This window comes from Euleptes europaea, chromosome 18 (assembly GCF_029931775.1).
Source record: "Euleptes europaea isolate rEulEur1 chromosome 18, rEulEur1.hap1, whole genome shotgun sequence".
Lineage (NCBI taxonomy): Eukaryota > Metazoa > Chordata > Lepidosauria > Squamata > Sphaerodactylidae > Euleptes > Euleptes europaea.
In genome coordinates this window covers 4,035,738-4,059,600 of record NC_079329.1, presented here as the reverse complement: position 1 = coordinate 4,059,600, position 23,863 = coordinate 4,035,738, and the positions used below count along the sequence as shown (strand labels likewise).

The window sequence follows — 23,863 nt, the reverse complement described above, 5'->3', positions numbered from 1 at the left end:
CAAGTAGGTGATGTGAAAGACCTCTGCCTGAGCCCCTGGAGAGCCATGGAGAGGGGCTATAGCTCAGTGGGAGAGCATCTGCTTGGCATGCAGAAGGTCCCAGGTTCAATCCCTGGCATCTCCAGTTAAAGGGACCAGGCAAGCAGGTGCTGTGAAAGACCTCTGCCTGAGACCCTGGAGAGCCACTGACGGTCTGAGTAGACAATGCTGACTTTGATGGACCAAGGGTCTGATTCAGTAGAAGGCAGCTTCATGTGTTCATGTGACATAAGAGGTAGTAGCCCTATGAATGCTTATGGTGGGGGACAACTTGGGGGGCTTTGGCCTCCGTGCCTTACTTGTAGACTTTCTAGGGTACCTAGCTGGCCATTGCAAGATGCTGGACCAATAGACCATAGCTGTACAGGCTGCTGTGATCTAATCCCTGCATGCAGAAAAAACAAAGGCAGAGGCGAAAGCATGACTACAGAAAGGCCTTATATTTCAAGGGATGTCCCCCCTCCAGTACAAACATATATTTCAGCTCCCTAATAAGCTCCATTTTCCCCCCATCAAGTTGTTCATGTTCTTTCATTGCCTCTCAGGTCTTAAGGAATAAAAGCCAAGGCATGTAGGAGAGGGTGACTAATCAGTTCTGTTAAGTACCTTTTATGTTGCCTCTTTAGACCCATCACTCTCAATAAAGATGTCCAGCAAGAGCTTTCCCAGGCTTCTACTATGCCCCGCGGTCCCAAGAGCAGATCCGCTAAACAGAAAACAATTCCCCTCTCTTCAGCAAACCTTTGTCCACCTTTTGGTACCGGGAACTCAAGGACGCGCCGGAGAGTGGCTGCGGAGTTCTCTCAAGTTCCTGAGTCAACTGTTCCGTAATGCAGCCCTGTTTAATAAGAACTGGCATGTAATCCCGTCCTCCTCGTGACCATCCAGTTGACCTGCTGAATACAAGTCTCCCGCCTGTATTGGAGAGGGTTCTTTCTCAGTTCTGTCCATCCCACCACGGTTTCTTCTCTGTCTTGACCCATAATGGGGTGTCTTATTCCATAAACTCGATTTAGGGCACAGCAGACCACTTGCTTCTCTCCCCATCTTGAAGAAGGAACTAAGGCGGGCAGTCGCCGTGTCTCTCGTGGCCCTGACCTCTCCGTTCCCCCTTATTTTGGCCGCTGGGTTCAGCACAGTCAGCCATCTTAGGTCACTCATCTTTTTCCACCTTGATCTCCACGAAGGAGCCGAGGTCGGGGCAGAAGCCTTTGTGGCCAGGCAGGCAAGGGGGTGTGCCAGCCCCGGCCCCTTCCTCTTGAAAATGGGCGTTGTAAAGGTGGAGGGGCAGAAGCTGGACTTCGGCAGTGGGCAGGCGGTCCGAGGGCGGCCCGTACACCCGGTTGGCTTTGGTGCCGTGCTTGGAGTTAGCATCAAGCCGGTAGCAGAGCTGGGTGAGCGGGGCAGCACGGAATCGCGGGGGGCGCGCCACCCATACCCCCGGCTCGCTCAGGCTGTCCTCCTCATCCGACATGAGTTCCTCGGTTACACCTTGCCACAAGCGCTGCTCCTCGCGCCCAAGCAGACGCGCCACCCCCGAACGGTTTGCAAAAAGCTGACGGTAAGACAAGAGAAAGCCTAATTAGTCATTCTAAGAATACCATGTTTGATTCCACCCCTGCAGTTACTCACTCCAGCTGTCCTCACATGTCTCATTTTGCTCTTTCCAAACCTCTCCCTCCCCCACAGAAGAACAGTTGTTTTTTATATGCCTATTTTCTCTACCACTTAAGGAAAAATCAAACCGGCTTACAATCACCTTCCCCACCCCACAACAGACACACCGTAAGGTAGGTGGGGTTGAGAGAGCGGTGACTAGCCCAAGGTCACGCAGCTGGCTTCATGTGTATGAGTGGGGAAACAAATCCAGTTCACCAGATTAGCCTCCGCTGCTCATGTGGGAGGAGTGGGGAATCAAACCCGGTTCTCCAGATCAGAGACCACCGCTCCAAACAACCGCTCTTAACCAGTACAGCACGCTGGCTCCGCTTTCGCATTCTCTTGCTGATTTGTTCCTGTTGGAAGACGACAGAACTGTCCCCAGACTCCAGGCCTGCGCAGTAGGTGGCCCATGGTGAGACTGAACACTCAACATCCTGGAATTACAACTGATCAAATGAAAGACATCATTTCCCCTGGAGAAAACGGCAGCTTTGTAGTGGACTGTATTGCATTAGGGCCCCCCTGAGGTCCCTCCCCAAACACTGCCCTCACCAGGCCCCATCCTCAAATCTCCAGGGCTTCCCTTACCCACAGTTGGCAACCCAAGACATGCTTGTAACACTTGGTATGAGAAGACCACTCCAAAGATCATTGCCCGAGCTCAGCCCCCACCCCCTTGAACACACATGAATCTGCCTTCTACCGAATCAGGCCCTTGGTCCATCCAAGTCAGTATTGTCTACTCAGACCGGCAGCGGCTCTCCAGGGTTTCAGGCAGGGGTCTTTCACATCACCTCCTTGTCTAGAGCCTTTAACTGGAGATGCTGGGGATTGAACCTGGGACCTTCTGCATGCCAAGCAGAGGCTCTACCACTGAACCACGGCCCCTCCCCTTCCTACGGTGCACTTCCTACAATCTTTGTACAATGCAGTCTGGGGTCGCTACACAGAGGCAGGCGATGGCAAATGAACTCTATTTATCTCTTACCTTGAAAACGGGATGGGGTCACCATGAGTTGACTGTGACTTGACAGAACTTTACACACGCAAATCCCATTTTATTCAGTGGGATTCCCTTTCAAGCAAGTGTTTTATGTGTTCGTGACTTGGCAGCTTTCAAAGCATTAGTGACTGAGGGTCTTGCCCGTGGTGCTTAAAGCTGTCTTAATGTTCACCATCTTTGTAATGAGCACCCTCTTTCCTTGGCACATTTTGCGCTCCCCTTTTCCAGCCTTTGTCCTAAATTGATACTCCCCTGCAGTCTCCTAATGGCATGACACGCTGTATAGAGGGTCTGCGAGGGCAGGAACTGGAGTTTCTCTTTCAGTCTGTGAATTTATTTGACCACGCTCATTAAATAAATAAATAACCGTTCAAATTCTGCCTTCACCTGGAGAAAGTCCAGCTTGGTTCAGTCCGCTTGCTTACAAACAAACATGCATAGGACCGTGCCAAAAAGCTCCATTCTGAAACATCTATCAGCTGAGTCCCATGCATGTTTACTCACATGTTGTGTGTGTGTGTGTGTGTGTGTGTGTGTGTGTTAAGTGCCGTCAAGTTGCTTCCGACTCATGGCAACCCTATGAATGAAAGTCCTTCAAAATGTCCTATCTTTGACGGCCTTGCTCAGATCTTGCAAACTGAGGGCCGTGGCTTCCTTTATAGAGTCAATCCATCTCTTGTTGGGTCTTCCTCTCTTCCTGCTCCCTTCAACTTTTCCTAGCATGACTGTCTTTTCCAGTGACTCTTGTCGTCTCATGATGTGTCCAAAGTACAACAGCCTCAGTTTAGTCATTTTAGCTTCTAGGGTCAGTTCAGGCTTGATTTGATCTAAAACCCACTGATTTGTTTTTTTTGGCAGTTCAGGGTATCCGTAACACTCTCCTCCAACACCACATTTCAAAGGAATCTACTTTCTTGCTCGTATGTTTAATCCTGTATAATTGTGCACAAGATTGCAGCTTTAAGCAACAACTGAATTTAGCAGAATTATTTTCTAACACTATTAGAATCAGGCTGTAAAAAGTCATAGAACCACATCTAGTTTAAATGGTGGTGGTAGAAAGTGCCGTCAAGTCACAGCTGACTAATGGTGACCCCGTAGGGTTTCCTCTAGTTCAGATAAACCTGGCTTATTCTGAAGTCAAAGATGGTCAGAGTTTAACCTGGAAAGAAGACGGTTAAGCAGAGTCATGATAGAGGTCTATAAAATTATGAATGGTATGGAGTGGACAGGGAAAAGCTTTTCTCCCTCTCTTATAATACTAGAATGTGGGGTAATATGCTGAAACTGGAGGGTGAGAGATTCAAAAAAGATAAAATGAACACATAAAAGTGAGGAGAAAAATAACTCTGGTTAACCCGTACACCTATATTTGTACATCACACATGACTTGGATCGCCAGCTCTGGGTTGGGAAATTCCTGGAGATTTGGAGATGGTCCTCAGTGGGGTACAATGGCATACACATGAAGCTGCCTTATACTGAATCAGACCCTCAGCCCATCTAAGTCAGGATTGTCTACTCTGACCAGCGGCGGCTCTTCAGGGTCTCAGGCAGGGGTCTTTCACATCACCTACTTGCCCAGTCCCTTTAACTGGAGATGCTGGGGATTGAACCTGGGACCTTCTGCATGCCAAGCAGATGCTCTACCACTGAACCACAACCCCTCCATCATTCGAAGCAGCCATTTTCACCAGGGGAATTGATCTCTGTCTTCCGAAAATCAGTTGTAATTCTGGGAGATCTCCAGGCCCCGCCTGGAGTTTAGCAACCACATTCTAAACCGAAGCTAAGACTGAATCGCAATGCTCAGTATGAGAAGGAAGGTGACAGGTCTGTGTACAAACTGAGAAACAAGCTGGGTTTGTATACTCCTTTAATCTGTGATTCGGAATGCAGCCCAGATCTTCGCCTGTCGAGCAGAGAAGTATGTGAGCGAGAATACTGATGGCCGCAGCCTCCCGCACTGCTGTGTGAATTTTTATGTGCGCTTTATTTGTTTACAAATATCCCGAAATCAAATGGATGTGCATATGTATTTGGATTAAAAAATCTCGCAAACGTGCTTTCCCCCCCAGTTAACCTAGCAGCCTGGCCCTCTTGAGTTAACAATAGCACAGGAAGGGCCCTTGAAATTATTAAGTGGTACACTTCTGCCTTACCCGGTAGCGTCGGCTGCGTAATTTCTTCTCCTCCTTCTCCTTGAGGCCTTTGAAGGGGTTGAGAGAGTTACGGTACTCCCGCCGTTTGGTCAGAAAGTAGGCCACACAGGCTCCTGGAAGGGTATAAAGAGTGAGGAGATCACAGGTATGAACATAAGAAAGGCCTTGCTGGATCAGACCCAGGCCCATCAGGTCCAGCAGTCTGTTCACAAAGTGGCCAACCAGGGGCCTCTAGGAAGCCCACAAGCAAGATGACTGCAGCGGCATTCTCCTGCCTGTGTTCCAAAGCACCTAAGATAATAGGCATGCTCCTCTGATCCTGGAGAGAATAGGAATGCATCATGACCAGTATCCATTTTGACTAGTAGCCATGAATAATACCCCTTTCCATGAACATGTCCACTCCCCTCTTAAAGCCTTCCAAGTTGGCAGCCATCACCACATCCTGGGGGAGGGAGTTCCACAATTTAACTATGGAAGGCAGAGTGACCAGAACAAGGGACAGATGAATGACCCAAGGATGCAGTGTGGATGGCGACATCAACGCTTCAAAGCTAGCGTGGTATAGAGGTTAGTGTCGGACTTGGATCTGGAACACCCATGTTCAAATCCCCAGCCTGCCATGGAAGGTTGCTGGGTAGGGTTGCCAACCGGCAGGTGGTAGCTGGAAATCTCCCGCCATTACAACTGATCTCCAAGCAACAGAGATCAGTTCACCTGGAGAAAAGGGCTGCTTTGGAAGGTGGACTCTATGGCATTATACCCCATTGAAGACCCAAGCGTTACGGTCATCTTCGGAGGCCCTGCTTTGGGCGCAACCATCTTCTGAGATTAGGTGGGTAGACAGAACCATAGAGTTGGAAGGGGCCACGCAGGCCATCTAGTCCAACCCCCTGCTTAATGCAGGATCAGCCTAGAGCATCCCTGACAAGTGAATAGAATCATACAGTTGGAAGGGGCCACACTGCCCATCTAGTCCAACCTGCTTAATGCAGGATTAGCCTGGCGCATCCCTGACAAGTGCTTGTCCAGCCTCTGCTTAAAGACTGCCAGTGAAAGGGAGCTCACCACCTTCCTAGGTAGCTGATTCCACTGTCGAACAACTCTTACTGTAAAGAATTTCCCCCCCTAATATCCAGCCGGTACCTTTCCTCCTGCAATTTAAACCCATTCTTGCGAGTCCTAGACTCTGCTGCCAACAGGAACAGCTCCCTGCCCTCTTCTAAGTGACAGCCCTTCAAATTTTAAGTATTTGAAGAGCAATTATGTCCCCCAGAGAGGGCCTTCTTTGTCATGGCACCAAAACTCAAACTCTATCCCCTTTCTGTTGCCATCTTCCACCATCTTCATCTGGTATGCTCTCTTTGATTCCTCCTTCCAGCCCTATGTTTGTTTTTACATGTGGGTTTTAGCTTGGTTTAAATTGTTTTAATTATGCCTGTTTTATTTTAATGATTTTAAATATGTGTTTTTGTTACGTATCCTTTAATCTGTTAGGTGGCTTGGTGGCCCAGGTGAGGGCAGAAAGGCAGGGTATAAATGAGCAGTAAATAATAAATAAGCACACAAAACACAAATATTATCGATAGTTTCCAGCGTTCACACACAGATCTGTTTGTTTTCAAAACTGGAGAAACCTTTCCGAAAACAATGTTTATTTCAATTCCAGCCAAAATTACCTTTATAAAAAGAAAGGACTGGAAAGACTGTCGTGGCAAGGGGGGGAAAGAAGAATGGAAATGTTTCTGTTTTGGAAACACTCTAGCAGTAACATCCAGAAATGCAATGCAGGAAGCGTTTTTTAATTCATCCCCATCATACCTTTTAGCTCTTTGTCTGTGTATTTGTGGTGATTTGATACCAATTCGTGCTTCAGTTTCTCCAGCAAGAATTTCACCACAGAGATATTCCACGAAGATTTAATGCTATAAGGGAAAGAGGGAGGGAGGGAAAAGGAGAAGAACTGAACGCGGGAACACCTGACATATCCTGGCCATTCCCTCCAACAAAATTGTGCCAGATACAACGAGTTAGGCTTGATTTAAACGCCAAGTTGGCAAGGCAAACACACTTTCCCGTGGGTCTTTGGTCTTGGACCGATGCCCTTCCCAAGCAAGCAAGCAAGCAACCCAGTTTAAACAAGACTCTGTGTAAATGCAAAGTCCCGCGGGAAAGCGCTTCAGCCGTAGCCAAACACCATGGTTCAATCAGGCTTTAAATTAGGGGAGAGAAGAAAGCTAGACGCAAGTTTCCCAGCATTAGAAAACAGAACGGAATACACCCTCTACATATGCAAGATTGAATAACTTTTACCCCTTAATTTCAATTTATTTATTTAAGTTATTTATATAGCTGCCTTTCTCCTGAGCGTTCCAGGGCCCTTCATTCTACACGATGCTGATTCTAGTCCCAACTTCCACCATAATCATGTCCCAGGACTGCAGAGCAAGTGTGGCAGAAGAAATCTGCCCTTCACCACTCTTTAAACCATCTGTAAATATCAAAGATTAAAGTATTTTAAGGAGTAAATAGCCTTGACCTGGATGGCCCAGGCTAGCCCGATCTCATCAGATCTCAGAAGCTAAGTAGGGTCAGCCCTAGTTCGTACTTGGATGGGAGACCACCAAGGAAGTCCAGGGTTGCTACACAGAGGCATGCAATGGCAAACCACCTCTGAAGTCTCTTGCCAAAAAACCCCTACAGGGTTGCTACTGGGTGCGACTTCATGGTACTTTCCACCAAGGAGTAATTAGGTGGCGTAAGGTGAACCTGAAACTGAGACATTAATGAGCAACTATACAGAAGATTCACAATCCGGACATTGGATTCATAAGAACATTAGAAAAGCCATGCTGGATCAGACCAAGGTCCATCAAGGCCAGCAGTCTGTTCACACAGTGGCCAACCAGGTGCCTCCAGGAAGTCCACAAACAAGATGACTGAAGCAGCACCATCCTGCCTGTGTTTCAAAGCACCTAATATAATAGGCATGCTCCTCTGATCCTGGAGAGAATAGGTCTGCATCATGACTAGTAGCCATGAACAGCCCTCTCCTCCATGAACATGTCCACTCCCCTCTTAAAGCCTTCCAAGTTGGCAGCCATCACCACATCCTGGGGCAGGGAGTTCCACAATTCGTGACAGGACGAAGTAGGGCTTCCAGACCAATACAGAAAAGGCATTTGATCTATGTAGGTCTTCTTGCCACTGATGCCCTACATGAGGAGAGAAACTGCACCTACTGAAATCCCGCCTTCTCTATAGTTATTGAAAGCGTGAGAAGCTTCTTATAAGGCAGTGTTGCATAATGGTTAGATTTCAGCCACACTGCATACACCTCCTTGGGTGGATCGGGGTCAGCCCCTCACTTTTTTACCTTTAGCCTACACCACACGGTTGTTGTGAGACTAAAGTGGAATAGTGAAAACCACATACGCCTCCTTGAGTTCCTTGGTGCAAAGGCAGGATAAAAGTATAAGAGAGAGGTATTTGGTACAGAAACAGACAACCCCCAACCAAAACTCACCTCTCAGAGCCGTCAAACCTTTTATCATTGGTGATGTGATTGTGGACATTGTGAACCAGTTTCTGGAAAAGAACATAAGAAAAGCCATGCTGGCTCAGACCAAGGTCCAGCAAGTCCAGCAGTCTGTTCACACAGTGGCCAACTAGGGGCCTCTAGGAAGCCCACAGACGACTGCAGCAGCATTCTCCTGCCTGTGTTCCACAGCACCTCATATAATAGGTATGCTCCTCTGATCTGGAGAGAATAGGTGTGCATCATGACCAGTATCCATTTTCATAGAATCATAGAGTTGGAAGGGACCAACCCCCTGCACAATGCAGGAATTTTACAACTTTCTCCCCCACACACTCCCAGTGACCCCTACTCCATGCCCAGAAGATGGCCAGGATGCCCTCCCTCTCATGAACTGCCTAAGTTAATAGAATCAGCCTTGCTGACAGATGGCCATCTAGCCTCTGCTTAAAAACCTCCAGGGAAGGAGCAGTTACCACGTCCCGAGGAAGCCTGTTCCACTGAGGAACTGCTCTGTTAGAAAATTTTTGACTAGTAGCCATGAATAACCCTCTCCTCCATGAACATGTCCATTCCCCTCTTAAAGCCTTCCAAGTTGGCAGCCATCACCACATCCTGGGGCAGGGAGTTCCACAAATTAACTGTGTTATGCGAAGAAATACTTCCTTTTGTCTGTTTTGAATCTCTCGCCCTCCAGCTTCAGCAGATGACCCTGTGTTCTAGTATTATGAGAGAAAAGCTTCTCTAGCCCCCTGATCGTTTCGGTTGCTCTTTTCTGCACCTTCTCACGCTCTGCAAGAAAGCCATGAATGCCTCAAGAAAGATCAGCAACTGAACCTCAGCTCTAACTCAGCAGGCCAAAGCTATTAACATAGAGCAGCTCTCCTCTGCACATTAATTGGAAACAAACCATTTCAAATAAAGATTTGCAGAGTCCCTGGTTCTGTGCTGAGCCTTTTGCACAAAGGAATCTCCCCTGCCAGCCAGTTAAAGAAGCCAACTCACTGAAAGCACCAAGTCCCTCTTGCGCCTGGCGTTCTTCTGCCCGATGCTTCGGCTTCTGCAAGGAAGACTCGCAAAGCCCAAAGAAAAACGCGGTTCCCCGTGCATAGCGTCCTCCAGACTGGTGCTGTTGGGTGATGCCTCCGGGCAGGAGAGAGAAGGCTCATCCAGGGGCAGCAGAGTCGTCTGAGGGACGGGAGAAGAGGGCGTCGCGTAGACCCGCTGCAGGGAGGTATCTACTGTGGGAGATTCTTCTGCTACCTGGGGAGGGAAAGACTTGAACAGCCCAGAGCGGCGGCCCTCAGTCCCAGATACCAGCCTCTACCAGCTCCAGAGTTATTCCCACCCCAATTCAATGGGCACTTATCCCTGGCATGGGCTCTGACGTGCTGTGTCTCGAGTTGCCCTATAGCAGGAAGGAAGAAGAGTTGGTTTTTATATGCCAACTTTCTCTACCACTTGAGACTCAAACCGGCTTACAATCCCCTTGTGAGGTAGGTGGCGCTGAGAGAGCTCTAACAGAGCTGTGGCTTTCCCAAGGTCACCCAGCTGGCTTCGTGTGTAGGAGTGGGGAAACAAATCCAGGTCACCTGGTTAGCCTCGGCCGCTCATGTGGAGGAGTGGGCAATCGAACCCGGTTCTCCAGATCAGACTCCACCGCTCTTAACCCCTACACCACGCTGGTGGCACCTTTTCTGGTGCCCACACGTGTTTGTAGAAGGTGGGGCTGGGTCAGGTGGGCTTTTCCCCAGCAGGGTCTGCTGATTGGCTATTGGGACCGGCTGTGCAGATTTAAAATAAACATTGCTTTCTCAGCAGCTGTCACCTCATCACAAGGATCTCCGCTGCGTGACTGACAGCAAGCTGTGTGCGAGCAAGCCAATATTTTAAAATAATATGTCCATTACAAAAGGCATCCTGTTAAGCAGAGCTTCTGCCTGAAATGTCGAAGAGTTACGATGAGAGTCACGCATAACCTCCCTCTCTGACATTTCGTGGTTGGCTGTGCCTCCCGCGGCAGCCATTTTGTGGTTGCCCTCTTCATCCTGTGTCAGAGTCCCAGCGGTGCCCGTAGGATCAAAAAAATTGGGGAAACCCTGCTTCCTTCCTATATACACTGTCACAAGGGAATATACACTGGGAACATATACTTCCTATATACACTGTCAAGCGGTCTGTATTGATAATAAAACAGACATGGGCCAGAACATCCATTCAATTTCATAACTGCTTTCCCCCCCTCTTACTGCCAGCATGGTATAGTGGTTAAGAGCGGTGGTTTGGAGCAGTGGACTCTGATCTGGAGAGCCGGTTTGATTCCCCACTCCTCCACATGAGTAGCGGAGGCTAATCTGGTGAACCGGGTTGGTTTCCCTACTCCTGCACACACACGAAGCCAGCTGGGTGACCTTGGGCTAGTCACAGCTCTCTCAGAGCTCTCTCAGCCCCACCTACCTCTCAGAGTGTCTTGTGAGGAGGGGAAGGGAAGCCAGTTTGATTCTTCCTTAAGTGGTAGAGAAAGTCAGCATATAAAAACCAACTCTTCTTCTTACACTTGACACAAATAAAACGGGAAGCCCAAAGGTGCCTTTTAGTGTCACGCGTGAAAACCTTCTGCCGCTGACCTTGAATTTCCCCAATCCCTGTTTTTGCCCGTGCCCCTTCACCACCACTAGCGGCCCCAGCCCCGCTTCTATACCAGCCTTGGGATCGCATACACACACAAACTTTTAAGCTCTTGCCAGGGCCTCTCAACCCCAGGCCACAACAGCAAAGCAGAGCTTGGCGTGACTCCCAGAATGCCTCTCTCCTGAGCAGGTCTTTGGCAGGGAAGGCAAGAGAGGCCATCAAATATTCATGAGGCCATCTGTGCCTGACCGGAGGGACACGGGGAATGTGTGTGCGGTTGTAATGTATTTTTTTGTGGTGAGGTTGGAAGAACTTTTTAAAAAGAAGCCCCGAATCCTTCACCTACATACCCCGCCAAGCCCCCCGGCTCCCAGCTGCACGGGAGAGAAACCCAGGGGTCCGGGTGGCCCAGCCGCCGCTCCCAGCTGCCTCAGCTCTTCGATGACCACCTGGACGCCGCGTTGGAAGCCTTCGGCCTCTCGTTCCTCCTCCTCCTCCTTCTCCTCCTCTTCTCGCTGCTCCACCGGGACGCACGGGGGGCTGGCTTTGACCGGAGGGGCCGCCGCCCGGCGCAGCACCCCCATTTCCTCTTCCAGGCGCCTCAGGGCCTCGTTGTTGGCCTTGGCCAAGCTCAGAGACATCTCCGCGAGGCCCACGGCCTTCTCGACCCGCTGGTAGATGACGTGGAGGAGCTGCTCCGAAGACTGCACCGCCAGCCCCGTCCCAGTGATGGTGATGGGGGTGCAGGGCGGGGAGGGAGGCGGCACAGGGGCCGCCGGGGGAGCGCCGGGCTCCTGCTTGCAGGTGCAGCAGCAGCATTTGGCTTCTTTGGGGTTGGGAGGGGAGAACAGTATGGTGGCGCTGAACGACATGGCCGCTCAGGGCTGTTTTGAGAGGGATTCTGGGAATTTCTCAGCCGCTGGTTTTGAAGGCCAGGCGGGCGGAAGATGTCATCTTTGGGGCTCGGGACCACCAGGACGGAGCAGGCGCCAGCCTAAGCTGAGGGAAGCAGATTGTCAAGAAAAATAAACATGCATTTATGAATGTGACCTAGAGAGCAGGCAGCGACTTTGGGAAAGGTGTGAAAAATCCAAAGGTCTCTATTTAGGGGCTCCTGAATACCAAATCGCTCACAGCCCACCATGACCCCAGGCGGGAAGGCTGTTGGCTGTTTGCGTTCATTGTTAATTTATGCTAACTGTCATAAAACTGCAGGACGCTTTGAACACTGGGTAGGTCTCCCCCCTTCCCCCCCCACCGTGTACATTTTAATCTGTTTTAACACATCTGTTGCCCTATTCTAAACTATCTACATATTTCAAGTGTCTTGCAAACAGAAGTGTCAGTTCATAACACATGTTCTCAAAAGCAAAGGTCGTGCAAACTGGGGGTTTTGATGGGGGGGTTATTTTATTGTTTTGCACATTCGAATGTGCAAAGGAACTTTTCAGGGCATTTATCTTTCACCCAGCAAGCCCAGCTCTTGCAAAGCTTTCCTCTCGTGTCACCTGCTACCATCCACACATGCGCAGCACTCCCATCGGTCAAAGCACAGAAAATGGGAGCTGAAGGAGAAAGAAGAGTTGGTTTTTATAAGCCGACTTTCTCTACCACTTAAGGAAGAGCTTAAAATCACTTTCCCTTCCCCTCCCCACAACAGACACTCTGTGAGGTAGGTGGGACTGAGAGAGCTGTGACTAGCCCAAGGTCACCCAGCTGGCTTCGTGTGTAGGAGTGGGGAAACAAATCCAGTTCACCAGATTAGCATCCACCACTCCTGTGGAGGAGTGGGGAATCAAACCGGGTTCTCCAGATCAGAGTCCGCCGCTCCAAACCACTGCTCTTAACCACTACACCATGCTGGCTCTCTCTCCCGAGTTATGGGTCCGATTTCCGCACACGCGCGCAGGAAATTCCCGACTCGCATTTGTAAATCCCGCCCGCGTTCAGACGTGCTTTTGTTTCGGGGGCCCCAACGGTTTGGAACGCCGCGCGCCCCAACGTTCCATCCCGCGTGTGCAGGGCGGGAGGGGCGGGGGGAGGAGGCGCGAGCGCCGCGGCCGTGTACAAACAAGAAGGAATCTGCGGCCTCCTCCGCGGCGCGCCGATTGGCTGCCGCCCGGAAGCCGGAGGCCGCCGATTGGTCGCGAGCTGTGGCCAGGGGCTGAGAAGAGGGCGGGGAGAGGAATGGACGCGGAGGAGAAGGGGGCCTCTTTAGGGAGACGCGCGAGGCCCGGCCGCCCTGGCATGGCCGAGCTTTACCCCCTTTCCTGACCCCAGATTCCCCACACAGACATCCACGACAGAGGAGGTGCACACATTAAACCCCCAAAGTGGCCTTTTCAATATCCATTTATCTAAAGCACAAATGCTAAGACACAATATTAGATCATTCCAAAGGAGTGAGCGGCGACTCATCCTGCCAGAAATTTTGTTAGTCCTTAAGGTGCTGCTGGACTATTGCTCTTTTCTGTGCACACAACGTGTCCTGGTGGGCTGGAAGGCACCTCCAGACGTTAAAACGCCTGGCCACAATAGGCTTAAGAGCATAAGAAAGGCCCTGCTGGAGCAGACCAAGGCCCATCAAGTCCAGCAGTCTGTTCACATGATGGCCAACCAGGTGCCTCCAGGAAGCCCACAAACAAGATGACTGCAGCAGCACCATCCTGCCTGTGTCCCACAGTACCTAATATACTAGGCATGCTCCTCTGACCCTGAATAGGTATGCATCATGGCAACTACACCACACTGGCTCTCTGTAGGTCCACCTCTCTGTCTGTCCCTACATCTATGGGAAGGGCTCAAAGCGAACCCATACGTAAGAAAGGCCCTGCTGGATCAGACCAAGGTCCATCCAGTCTAACAGTCTGTTCACACAGTGGCCGACTAGGTGCCTTTAGGAAGCCCACAAACAAGACGACTGCAGCAGCACCATCCTGCCTGTGTTGCACAGCGCCCAATAGGCCTGCTCCTCTGATCCTGGAGAGCATAGGTATGCATCATGACTAGCATCCATTGTGACTAGTAGCCATGGATAGCCCTCTCCTCCACGAACATGTCCACTCCCCTCTTCAAGCCTTCCAAGTTGGCAAGGTCATGCCAAGGTAGGGTTGCCAAGGTCATGCCAAGGTAGGGTTGCCAAGGTCATGCCAAGGTAGTGTTGCCAACCTCCAGGTACTAGCTGGAGATCTCCTGCTATTACAACTGACCTCCAGCCGATAGAGATCAATTCACCTGGAGAAAATGGCTGCTTTGGCAATTGGACTCTATGGCATTGAAGCCCCTCCCCAAACCCTGCCCTCCTCAGGCTCCACCCCAAAAACCTCCCGGCGGCGGAAAAGAGGAATCTGGCAACCCTATGCCAAGGGCCTCAACCCAATGCTTAAAATGAATGCCCTGCCGCAAGGCCTCATGCTATAGCGCCAAGAAGGACCGCCCCTCCACTTCGCATTTAAATCATGTTTACAGATACCATTCCCCTCCCCCCCAAACCCTCAGAACTGGTATCTCCGACACCCACGTCCCCCATAACTGTCCATAGTAAAGGATTGTGTGAGTCATCTGTAGCTTCAAGAATGACATATTCAGCCTTCCTTTCTCAGTGTACCATAAAAAAAGCCAGCACACTTTCGTCAGGGTCAGGGCACATTCGTATTTAAGGATCATTTATTGCCATTTTATATATCTATAGGCCTTAAATAGACCAGATCCAATCCTATGACACAAAATAATACGCGTCCTCCAATTTATCAGTCTGATTCTCTATGCGCATAGCTGCCTCGGGAATTCTACGCCTCAAGTATGCACATCAGATGAACTGAAATTCAGTAAACCACTTTCCCCACTTTAACTGCTAGCTAATGCAGAAGAGAAAATTGGGGTAGAAGAAATCTACTGCTCCCCCCCCCCAGCCCTACCCTTTTTAGTCTCTCTCCCCGATTGTGTGAGAAAAGGATGATTAATGCATGTTAACACAGATTTGTCACCCCCAGGGGGTATTGAATAAATATCTGCGACTCTCCATGTTCAAACAAAATCAAGATTAAATGGAGATAAGAAAAGGTGTATCAATTTTCCTTGCAAATGCATACCATTACGCCTCTGGAAGCCCGATCATGTTCACATACCACTGTGGGTATAATTGGGATACTCATTCTCTGAACAATCTTTTAAAAATACATTCCGCTCCATAAACCCCTCATACATAACTGTAGGAGCGCACATAGAAAAGCAGACCCTTATTCAGGATCAAGTAACCTGGAATAACTACCACTCTCAATTAATATATCATTCTGAGTAGAAGGCTCCACTTCAGCCACAATGAAATGTCCAAAAAATGTTTGCCCTCTTTTCCTTTAAAAGCCCGATTTGAGAAGCAGACATGACAATACATTAATGTGCAACTAATCTGAGTTACCTATGTATACGCTGCCTGCTAGCTGTACGCTTACCTATTCATTACCACATATACTCTTGCCTGCCTTATTTCTAGTATTCCCTCTACATCGATCTACATAGCCGCTCTTGCATTTCCATGCTGCATTTCCATGTACGCATCTTCTTGCCAAGCGTATCCCACGTTCTCCTGCTCCCCCTCCCTCATTCTGTCACGTACAACCCTTTTCTCTGTATGTCGTATATTTCCCTGGAAAGGCCAAAACAAACAGGAGAGAATTGGGATTCCTCCTGTTTTCACTCCCTCCCTTTGCCATCCCCAGATCCTTCCTCCCCCCCACCCCAATTCCATCCGTCCCCGGGAAAAGGATACTGGAAGGTCGTGCGGCTCTTTGTATTCGTGTGTGTGTGTGCAAGAGGGGGAGGATATGCACCCTGCTGCCAACCGCCACACCCCCATGCTCCCCCCTTATGCCCTGATTGGCCAATCTCCTGCACGCGCACAGACACACACCAAAGCTGCACACGCATTCCTGAGCAGGGCCCCCACAAGGGACACCTAGACCGGCTGGGCACTGCCAATTTTTCCTTTTCTGGATAGTCAGGTTGTTCTTCCTGCCCTTGCATACGCTGCCCTGTTCCTATCCTTTACTGACACGTCCCTGCTCTTTTCTGTTACTTTTGAAGCTCTTTATGCTTTTTGCTCTTCTTCTGTAAGGTTCCTACAAACACTCAACCCCTATTAGCTTGCCTTAGGTGCCTGGTCCCCCTTCCGCCTTTCCACCCCCTCTTGTCTTCCTCACTGTTTATTCTCATTGCAGTTGTACGTTTTTTTATTTTGTAAAGCCCTCCTGGCCATACCCTAACCTTACTCCCCACCGTGGCCGTTTTATTCCTTTCTTTCCCCTAAGTAAGCATGTAGAGGAAGAGGCCGCAAAGCCAAGAAGCGTTTTAAAAATTCACTGCGAGTCAACCACACCTTCATCTCGGCCTGCCTCGTTCCCTTTATCCCCGCTGCCCTGCAGCTGACAATAACCTTTTCCATGCGCATTAGGTTCTTCCTGCCGCGCGCGTCAATTGGGTGGGAACCAGAGAGTGCAACAGTGCGTAAGGATATTTGGGAGGGGGGGTCTGCTTCGTGAGGCAGGCGGAACAGGCTCACGCCAGCCTGTACGATTGCCAACATCAAAGAGAAACACTAGGATTGAGAGGAAAACCCTGTAAAAAGCGAGGGGCTGGGATTATCAAAGGCATTTGGGGCTAGCCGATGAGAGAAGAGTGGTCCGCGGTACCCATTGCAATGAACGGAAAAAGGAGGAATCCATCCACTTAACAGCCATTTGACTCCCCCCCCGCCCTGCCGTCATATCACAGCCACATATGTTCTGATGCCTGCGGGAATAGCCGACCTTCTGGTTTTTGCCTAGAAATGAAACTTGCAAGAGACGTTTATCTGCGAGTTCCTGCACCCAAACGCTCACACTCACACAGCCAGCCCGCTTACCCCCCTCCAGGCTATCCTTCAGCGGGCACAGATCCAAACATAGGACTCTAATAGGACTGGAGAGTACCGAAGGTCTATTCCTGCCTACCCTGGATCTTTAAATGAGGACAAAAACAGTGCTTGGACAGGAAAAGTTTAATTCAAAATATTTCGTTACAGGGAACATCGGCCACGAGCCCGAGACAAACATACCCCAGAACGGTCAACCTGGAGGTTTGTTGGTGTCCCTCCCACCGATCGGAGGGCCCGATTCTTCTTCCGTCCTGTTGGCTAACCCCCTACCCCATTTTGCCCAATGAATGAACCGCACTCCCTCCTGTTCTATACATCTGCAAGCTCTCTGCTGCCAACGACCCCTACAAGACCAAGTTCTCAGCCCCCACCCCACCCGCCACAGTCCTCTGGCTTAAGCCACTGTCTCCGGGGTGGTGTCGATGAACAATTCATGTAGCTTGGCCACATCGTCACTGGAAACACGGATCCAGCCATCCTGGCGGACGTGGTAGAGGTTGACCGTGCCCCCTGAGTAGGCGTCACGGTACGTGGCCTGGTAAATAGCGCGACGGGCCAGATCGTAGGCTTCCTCGACCGAGAGGTCATGGGAGTAGCCTCGGTCCATCACCCCGTAGGCGTAGACGGAACCAGAGCCCACAGAGAAAACCGTGCCGGAGATGCGGTTCCCCTCGCTGTCCACGTAGTACAGACCTGAAAGGAAGGGTAGGGAAGTTTGCGTTATTGGGGCTTTCAACACATTCCTTATAAAAGCCGAATTAATATACTCGCCCTTCTCCCCCTCCCGGATTATAAGACCAATGGCAAAGATGCTCTGCATACATCTGTTCCATGCTGTTCAACAGGCTGCCAGTGGGACAAATCCAACCTGTTGAGTCCCTCAAAACCGTTCAGTCCCAGAAATATTTTTTCCTCTTGACATTGCACACATGCTGAGACATGTGAACAGGCAGTATCAGAAGGAAACAGGGCGACTAAGACTAGCAGACAAGTAAGGTGCGGGGTTTTATGGTGTAGATGACAAGCAAGTCCTCTGGCATAACTGTTCAGAGGCCCAGAACCACTAATCTGTGTACCACAGATATTTGAAACAATTAATGTTTGAGCAAATAATGAAGTTTCAAAATTCTACACCCAGGATTCTATCTGTACATATACTGTGCAAACCTGGGTACAAGGACTATCTGCTCACATACATAAAAGCTTTCCAGTGCTGGTGATACGATCTTGGAGAGCCTGTCCATTTTGGTCAGGATTCCTAGTTTTTTTACATGTACATTTTTGGGGGACGATATATTGCTTAGCTGCTTTAAAACCCCAAACTGTATGGCTTTTCTTTCACCAGAAATAGCCCCACATGCTCTATATATTGTAATCAGAAGAACTGTCTTCAAGATAATTTAATTTAGGTCACAGGAAAAAGACGTCCTTGGGAAAGCTAAAGGAGAAGACGATATATATGGACATCTTAAAGACAGTCATTTATGTAGATGGTAGTGGAAAGAGTCTATGGTAATCAGGATGTATGAGATCTAGGAGGTAAGGTACATTTGAGGACAGCAGTACAGGGGGGATATAATATTAAAAATACATAATTTATTATTATTTATTTATATGCCACCCTCCCCCAGCCAAATAAGGGCTCAGGGCAGGATAAAAACATGATCAATATAATAATAAAACATAAGACACAAAAATTAATAGAGTAAAATAGAATTTACAAATTTAAAATGGTGCTCACTAATCAGTAGACCACCCAGCTGTTCAGACCATAACTCAAGTCTGACAGCATGGGGAGTTGTCAAAAACAATCGAGTTAAATGGGGAAAGGGAGGCGGGGAGGGAGCTGGAGGCAAGAGGGAGGGAGCGCAAGAATGGAAAACGCAAGAATCCAGGCCAGTAAATAGATGTAAACTGTCGCTGCCCTCAACCTGGCAGAACATCTGTCTCACAGGCCCTCTGGAACTGAGAAAGATCCGTCAGGGCCTGGGTCCCCTTAGACAGGGAGATCCACCAAGCAGGGGCCACGGCCAAGAAAGCGGCGGCCCTGGTTGAGGACAACCAGACGGCCTCTGGGCCAGGGATAACTGGGAGGTTCTCAGACAAAAAGTGCGAAGCTCTTTGGAGGGTGCCATGGAAGAGGCAGTCCCGCAAATATGAAGGTGCAAGACCATTTAGGACATTGAAGGTAAGTACCAATACCTGTTTAGCTTGGAAAGAAGGCAGTTAAGGGGAGACATGACAGAGGTCTATAAAATTATGCATGGCATGGAGACAGCAAGACAGGGGGAAGCTTCTCTCCCTCTCTCATAATATTAGAATGGGGGGGTCTAATCTGGAGGTGACCGTTGCATGGATCACTGTGGCTAGATCGGAATGAGAATGGCAGGCATGCTGTACAGCAGGAAAGAAGTCCCTTGCAGCAGAGTAAAGGAAAATAAAAGTTTGCACCCCAATTCCATGATCTTTACCTGACAGCAGATCTTACTGATTTCAGTGAAACGTGTTCATAAATTTTCATGTTTAGGATTGCAAACAAGGTACAACTCAGCCATCAAGACTCAAATGAAAAGGAGAAACTGATCCCCTTTAAGTAGTAGCCAGCTTTAGCCAATGGCATGATAAAGAAAAAAAGGGGCAAGATTACATATACAGGGCCCTGTACAAACACAAGACTGCCTACTGTGATGTTGTGGTGCATCCTAGCTCTAAAATTTAAATGCTTCTCTATTTAAGACTGGGAGGGGCGTTGGCAGATTGAGTTGTTAAGTCCAGTGACACTGGTTCTGTTAATCGATCAGAGCAGCAGCTCCAAGCTGCCAACACTAATATAAAACTTTCCTCAAGTTATTGATCCTCTTGTATCTGGAAGGACACAAAACAAGTCAAGACACCTTGTGAAGAATAACTGCCGAAAAATTGACTGCAGCTGCTGAGAAAGCAAGCTGAAGAAGGGGCAAGCTAAACCTAACAGGGCAAGAGATCAGCAACCACACGTGGTTTCCTTCCACTGTCAAAATGTGATGTCAGAGGGCAGAGTGCTACGCTAAGCTCCAAATCTGGGAAACCCAAGTGTTTGGAGATGAGGGTATGGTTTGAGAAGCTTGAAAGTAGAACCACAAAGGTCTGGGTGAGATAACTGAGAGAAACTGCAAGGAAACACAGAAAGGGAACTCTAATGTGCAACCAGGGTCTTCACAGCAGTACATCAGAACTCATGAACTGATGGAAAGAAAAGCATTTCCGACATGCAGGGCTGTCATGGAATCTAGGGGCAGTTTTCAGTGTGTCCAAAAAGATGCCTTAAAAGGCGGAGTGAGGCTTAAAACTAATTTGGACTTAGGGAAAAGCAGTGGATGCTAAGTAGTAGTAGAAGAAGAGTTGGTTTTTATACCCTGCATTTAAGGAGTCTCAAACTGACTTACAATCTCCTTCCCTTCCTCTCCCCACAACAGACACCTTGTGAGGTAGGTGGGGCTGAGAGAGCTCGGAGAGGACTGTGACTGGGTAACCCAGCAGGCTTCATGTGTAGGAGTGGAGAAACCAACCCGGTTCACCAGATTAGAGTCTGCCACTCAGGTGGAGGAGTGGGGAAATCAATCCCGGCCGTCCAGGTTAAAATCCACCACTCTTAACCACTCCGCCACGCTCTAAGGGAGGCTCGGCAGCTGAAAGGCAATACAGAGGGTCCTCACCTGGACCTCGCTTGTCCCAGCCGCAGATCATGGTCCCCATGGACAGCCCCATGCCCTTGTACTGATACACCATGTTGGCCAGCAGCTTGGAGGCCGCAGCCACTGAGATGCGCTCCTTGTTGCGGAGTTCATAGATGCGGCACTGCCGCGCGAGCAGCCGCTCCCAGAAGCTGCAATCCGCCGCACCGCCAGCCATGGTGCCCAGGAGGTAAGGGTTGATCTCGATGACCTTCTTAACAGTCTGGGATGCAATGTAGACTCCGGCTGTGGCCCGTGAGTCTACCGCCACAATCACACCATGCTGGAACTGAAAGGGAGAAGGACAAAACGAAACAAGACCATGAGTAACCCAAGAGCCACATAATCTGGAAGTCTGCTAGTCTAAAGCGAAATGGTGACTCAAGTGATTTCACCATGCTTCATCCCACAGGCCAGGAGATATGGCAACTTAAAGTAACACCCATGTGCAAGTCCAACATGGGAGATACCAACATCACCCTGGAGACCACTCAAATGAAGACAGGATACATTATACACATTAGTCCAAAACTACAGCCAGGCTTAACACATTTAAGCATTTTTCCATAATGAGAAAGCCACAACCAAGACCAAATTCAAGACAAATCAAATCGGAAACTGTAATTTAGCAGTTTTAGGCTGAGGCCTCCTTTTGAAGGCGTTTTGTTGAATTAAGACATCAGAAGAACACTACTGGATCAGACCAGTGGTCCATCCAGTCCAGTATCCTGTCTCTTACAGTGGTCGACCAACTAGATTCGAGTCCAGCAGCATCTTAGAGACCTACAAGAATTTTGGGGTACAAGAATTCGAGAGTCAAAGCTCCCTTGGTCACATACAGGATCTGACTAAGGGAGCTTTGACTCTCAAAAGCTTAAACCCCCAACTTTTTCTTGGGTTGCGAAGGTACTACATCTAGCTGTACTACAAAAGAACAGCATGAGTACCCTATGAAGCTACCTTAATGGGAGTGGCCAACAAGAGAGTACTTAGGCTGTAGCTCAGTGGTAGAGCAACTGCTTGGCATGCATAAGATCCCAGGTTCAATCCCCGGCATCTCCAGTTAAAGGGACTAGGCAAATAGGTGATGTGAAAGACATCAGCCTGAGTAGACAATGCTGACTTTGACGGACCAAGGGTCTGATTCAGTATAAGGCAGCTTCATGTGTTCATTGTCCAGCTTTCACACCCATGCATAGTAATAGGGAATACGATGGCATGAATTAACTTGATCTCAGTTGCCAGTGACACACCCTTACTTTTCTAGCTCCTTCATGGCTGCCCTTCCCAGTCTCAATCTTCTTCTGATTTCTTGGCTGCAGTTTCCCTTTTGGTTGATGAAGCCATGGAATAGAAAGTCTAACCTACACATACCACCGCTTTATCACTACTTCATCTTAGAATCATAGAGTGGGAAGGTACCTCCAGAGTCATCTAGCCCAACCCTCTGCACAGTGCAGGACATTCCCAAGGGGAAGGGCCATGGCTAAGTGGTAGAGCATCTGCTTGGCATGCAGAAAGTCCCAGGTTCAATCCCCGGCATCTCCAGTTAAAGGGACTAGGCAAGCAGGTGATGTGAAAGACCTCAGCCTGAGACCCTGGAGAGCTGCTGCCGGTCTGAGTAGACAATGCTGACTTTGAAGGACTGAGGGTCTGATTGAGAATAAGGCAGCTTCATGTATTCATGGGAGGGGCTGTGGCTCAGTGGTAGAGAATCTGCTTGGCATGAAGATGGTCCCAGGTTCAATCCCTGGCTTCTCCAGTTCAAGGGACTAGGCAACAAGGTGATGTGAAAGACCTCCACCAGAGACCCTGGACAGCCGCTGCCGGTCTGAGTAGACAATACTGACGTTGATGGACCACGAGTGTGATTCAGTATAAGGCAGCTTCATGCGTTCACAACCACCTCCTCCCCCCCCACACCTAGTGACCCCCCTACCCCACGCCTAGAAGATGCCCCTCCCCCCCAAAAAAAACCCCCTCCAGGATCCCTGGCCAATCTGGCCTGGAGGAAAATTGCTTCCTCGCCCCAAAGTCTTGTTTCCAATCCCTCCCCCACCCCACTTCCCATGTCCATACCTTCTCCATACCATACTTTCTCCCCAACCCCTCCATTATTTCGCCCCCAGCCTCCCCCCCACCCGAAGGACACGCAGCCCCTCCCCCACTCCCCCCCCCACCTTGAAGGCCAGCGTGGTGGTCCCGTGCAAGAGCTCGATCTTGGCCTCCGCCGCGGCGGTGCCGGGGCAGGGGGCGGCCAGGGCCAAGGGCAGCCCCGAGGCCGGGGCCTCCGCCCCCTTCTCTCCTCCGCCGCCAGTGCTGAGCGCGGGCAGCCGGAATTCGCAGCCGGCCCCCAAACCGAAGTACCCGGCCCGGTTCACGGCCTGCCGCGGCCCCAGCAGGCTGGCCAGCGCCATCTTGGTTGTGGGCGAGAGGCAGTGACTCAGGGAAGCGTTGCGGCCCGCCTCCTATATAGGCTCCGGGCGCCATCTTGGGTGAGGGCAACGAAGGCCGGGACGCAGCCGTGCGTCAGCGACAGGCGCCGCTCCGTTCGTTTTGCTAAGCAGGCTGGGGAGGTTAGCCCCGCCATCTTTGGCGAGGGCGGCGGGGCCGTTCGGCGGACCGGGGCGGGCGCCATCTTAGGTGAGGGCAAGGCCCGGCTGGGAAGGCCTCTTCGGGTTGGCAAGGCAACCTGCCTTCGCTCTTTTCCAAGCGAGTGGGAACCGAATGAGACAGTCGCCATCTTCGTCTCCTCGGGGGGGGGGGGGAAATGTCATGTCTGGCAAAGGGAAGGGATGTCAGCAGGTGTGGGCTGGTTTTGCCTTTAACATTTGGAGCAGCGGTTGCAAAGTTAGGCAACGGCAAGTTTGAGCGAACCCCAAAGGAAGTTAGCCTTTTCTCTGCCCTTCCCTGTACTAAGCCAATACTAAGCATGCCTATTATATCAGAAACTGCTGAATTAAGGTTGATATTCGAACTAAAGTCAATGCATTTACCTGGGCTGAATAAAGACCTTGCATTCATGGCTCATTGCCAATGCTGATTTCTCCACACCCATCTCTCCCTTGGACTCTTCTGCATACACACCTAATCCCATCACGCCTGCCATTCACATTTACATACTGTTAACATTTACAGACTAATGCTTGTCTGAATTCACTCTCCCCCACTTAAAGACCGATGGATTCACATTCTAGCTGTATC

At 49.8% G+C, this 23,863-nt stretch overlaps 2 protein-coding genes across 2 annotated transcripts; both read right to left on the bottom strand.

Annotated features, from left to right (window-relative positions):
- Positions 1-1,192: 1,192 nt before the first annotated feature.
- C18H14orf93 (chromosome 18 C14orf93 homolog) lies at positions 1,193-11,912 on the bottom strand. The gene is made up of 6 exons (XM_056863827.1): positions 11,386-11,912; positions 9,410-9,667; positions 8,393-8,454; positions 6,688-6,791; positions 4,867-4,979; positions 1,193-1,594 (listed from the first exon to the last, which is right to left on the bottom strand). The coding sequence occupies exons 1-6, from the start codon at positions 11,905-11,907 to the stop codon at positions 1,193-1,195; spliced, it is 1,461 nt and encodes a 486-aa protein (XP_056719805.1). The 5' UTR covers positions 11,908-11,912.
- A 5,428-nt stretch (positions 11,913-17,340) lies between these two features.
- Positions 17,341-23,086, bottom strand: PSMB5 (proteasome 20S subunit beta 5). Its single transcript, XM_056863237.1, has 3 exons — positions 22,840-23,086; positions 20,642-20,948; positions 17,341-17,639 (listed from the first exon to the last, which is right to left on the bottom strand). The coding sequence occupies exons 1-3, from the start codon at positions 23,074-23,076 to the stop codon at positions 17,341-17,343; spliced, it is 843 nt and encodes a 280-aa protein (XP_056719215.1). The 5' UTR covers positions 23,077-23,086.
- Positions 23,087-23,863: the final 777 nt, after the last annotated feature.

Coding starts and splice junctions, on each gene's coding strand:
- PSMB5 (XM_056863237.1), bottom strand. CDS start 23,076: ATGGCGCTGGCCAGCCTGCTGGGGCCGCGGCAGGCCGTGAACCGGGCC. Junction 20,949..22,839: donor CCACCACGCTGGCCTTCAAG/GTGGGGGGGGGA, acceptor TCTCCCTTTCAG/TTCCAGCATGGTGTGATTGT. Junction 17,640..20,641: donor CTGGGACAAGCGAGGTCCAG/GTGAGGACCCTC, acceptor CCTTCCTTTCAG/GTCTGTACTACGTGGACAGC.
- C18H14orf93 (XM_056863827.1), bottom strand. CDS start 11,907: ATGTCGTTCAGCGCCACCATACTGTTCTCCCCTCCCAACCCCAAAGAA. Junction 8,455..9,409: donor AGAGGGACTTGGTGCTTTCA/GTGAGTTGGCTT, acceptor GTTCTTTTCCAG/AAACTGGTTCACAATGTCCA. Junction 1,595..4,866: donor TACGCAGCCGACGCTACCGG/GTAAGGCAGAAG, acceptor TCTTACCGTCAG/CTTTTTGCAAACCGTTCGGG.